The 2,500-nt window shown below is 55.1% G+C and overlaps 2 protein-coding genes across 2 annotated transcripts in view; both read right to left on the reverse strand.

Moving 5' to 3' along the window:
• Window positions 1-1,277: 1,277 nt before the first annotated feature.
• AURANDRAFT_16264 (hypothetical protein) lies at window positions 1,278-1,592 on the reverse strand (the record flags this gene model as incomplete). Its single annotated transcript, XM_009041598.1, has 1 exon — window positions 1,278-1,592. A coding segment is annotated over one exon (315 nt), but the record flags the coding sequence as incomplete, so codon positions are not given.
• Window positions 1,593-2,015: 423 nt separating this feature from the next.
• Window positions 2,016-2,500, reverse strand: part of AURANDRAFT_60266 (hypothetical protein) — a gene marked incomplete at both ends in the record, with an annotated part of 1,455 nt that continues 970 nt past the window's right edge. Inside the window, one exon of the mRNA XM_009041597.1 lies at window positions 2,016-2,500. Coding sequence (XP_009039845.1) covers window positions 2,477-2,500 — 24 coding nt within the window.

Genomic DNA, 2,500 nt, shown 5'->3' on the forward strand with positions numbered 1-2,500 from the left:
TTCGTCCAGTAGTGATGGAACGGAACTGAACTTTAAGCCCGAAAACACTGAAGGAACCCTATTGAGTTGCGTGCCTAGTCTTAACCACACCGAACCTCACTCCGACCACATGTTTTTGCATCAGGAGAAGGCAGAATGTTGAAGCAGGTCCAAGCATACAACAACAGAGAGTTTTCAACTACTCACTCTAAGTCCAAACTCAGGACCTCTGCCAACGCAGTCCCTATTATTCACTATGAGAAGGCCGGCCCACTCGATAGGCCCACTCGATAGCTGAGTGTTTTTCTTTGTTGCCGGCCGGCGGCGGGCGGGACGTCTACTACACCTCCTGAAAATCGGCCGCGCGCGCTACCAAACCACAGGGCCACCACCGGGAGGCCGTCGCGACGACCTCCTGAAATCTTTTGTCCGCGGTTCCCCCGCGCCGAAAACCGACCCTTGGTTAACCATGGTAGTGCCGCTACGCGGCCGTGCTTCCCCTGTGCATGAACTTTGAAAGTTGTGGATCGGCGTGCTCTGGGGGTTCAGTTCCTACTAGACGAAGCATCGGCAGACATACGTGTGAAGTCACTATCCCGCTCTAATAGAGCCACATTTGCAGTAAACAGCCACCAACTTCAGCAGCGCACATCGAAGCCACAGTGTTTGCACAATATGCAGGTCGTCGGACTCAGTCGTGACTCCCATCGTAAGCAAACGCGATACTATCGGCATGACTGGCGTTAGCAGGGTTGTACGCGACTCAAAATCGCCACTCTGCTCGCAGACACCACATACTGCGATGACTGCAGCCAGCGCAACTTCCGTCATCGATTTTGAACAAACACAAAGCGACCGAGTTTGCTCAGCACCCTTGGCTCTCAATTCGAGTAAGGCGGAAATACGGACCGAGAATGCTTGGAGGCCTACAGTGCCATCAAACAAGTCATTGATAGCTACGCCGCCTCGCAAAACCCCAAGAAGGCAGAGCAACGCCCTTCTTATCACAAAGCTCGGAGCGCACTCTGTTGCAACCTACCACAGCAAGGACTGAACCCAGAAGAAAATGATAGGATGAGTGCAATCACAGCTATACGCGCCAGGATTCGGGTGTCTTCCGCAATCTGAGAAACATATGGCCGAAAACAGTCGAGGCTTAGGGTGCAGTTTGCAACCAAGGAAAGAGCAAGCGAGGCCACTTCAAAGCTTGCATTGACACCGGGTGCAAGCGCTGACATCTTCAAGTCATTTCGCACGATGGCAAACAGTTGTAGCGTATCATCCTCGGAAGCTGGGTCCACCAGTAAGCTTGCAAGGGCATATCCGGTCGCTTTCTCCGACAGATCTCTCGATGCCATGAGAACGACAGTTTCCCAAAGTCCAAAGTCAACCACATAACCCAGAACTCTAATGTAAAACAGCTTGCATGCATACTTTTTAAAGTCGTACGAGGACAGCATTTTCGCATTGCCGCCGCATCTACGTGCATGTTCGAATTTGCCCCTAATCTTAGCTAATTCAAACGTGACGCATCTCGACTCTATCTCGCGAGTTTTTGCAGACCGTATTGCATCAAGGAAATGGCGCAGTCCGCGGGCTCGCCGTGACACCATATTGCGATGACAGTCTGGCGGCCCCAAATCCAGTGATAATTCAGGATGCCGCCTAAAAACCAGTACCAAACGAAATGTATGTATTAGAGTGCTACCGTAAGGTGTATCAAGTTCGACCTGAGTACGACCGCGGCCCCGCCCCCGACAACCACCCCAAAAGGCAGCGCCAGCCACTGTGACCCCGAATATGGACGCCTCCGTCCGCCACGCCTCCTAGGGTAGGCTAAGTGTGATTGTTGTCTCGATCATCCCCGGGAAATCCAGCGATCCGCAGCCGCCCCCATACTGAGACTGGGCCGGCTTAGTAGGCTCAGTATGAGCCGCCGCGACCGGCCGCGCGGCGGCCCGGAAGAGGCCCCACCCGACCCCGCTTCGCACCCGCCGCCGCCCCACGGACCCTACGGGCTCCCTGGACAGAGGTAGCGCCAGGCGCGGGGCGCTTAAGGGCGGCTAGGGAGAGGGGCAAGCCGCAAACTCAGCTTCGTTGGGTTTCCCAGGCCCGCCACCGTGCTGCACCAGATCGAAAAGCCCCGAGAGCGCCGGAGTCGTTGCAGGTCGGATGCATATCCTTACGGCGGAGTCCTTCGAGCGGCCAATGCGGAAGCGAAGAGGGCGGTGATTGCGAGGGCGAACGAGCATCTTTTAATCGAGGTTGATATCTCCCTGATGCTCATCTCCAAGTCCATCGTCCCAAGTTCGGGTGGCTCAATGGGGGTATCCCAATCGGAGGAGCGCCTTGAGCTCGTCGGCGCCGCGATACTTGAACAAGGGGGGGTAGTTTTATTGCGGATATTGGACTCGATGAGCATCGTGAGGGCAACATAGTGGGCACCTCGGAGGCCAAGGTCATCGACCGTAACAAGACCTGAGTGGGGGATGAAAAATCACGGAAGGAAGGAAGGAAGGAT

This window comes from Aureococcus anophagefferens, assembly GCF_000186865.1.
Source record: "Aureococcus anophagefferens unplaced genomic scaffold AURANscaffold_22, whole genome shotgun sequence".
Lineage (NCBI taxonomy): Eukaryota > Pelagophyceae > Pelagomonadales > Pelagomonadaceae > Aureococcus > Aureococcus anophagefferens.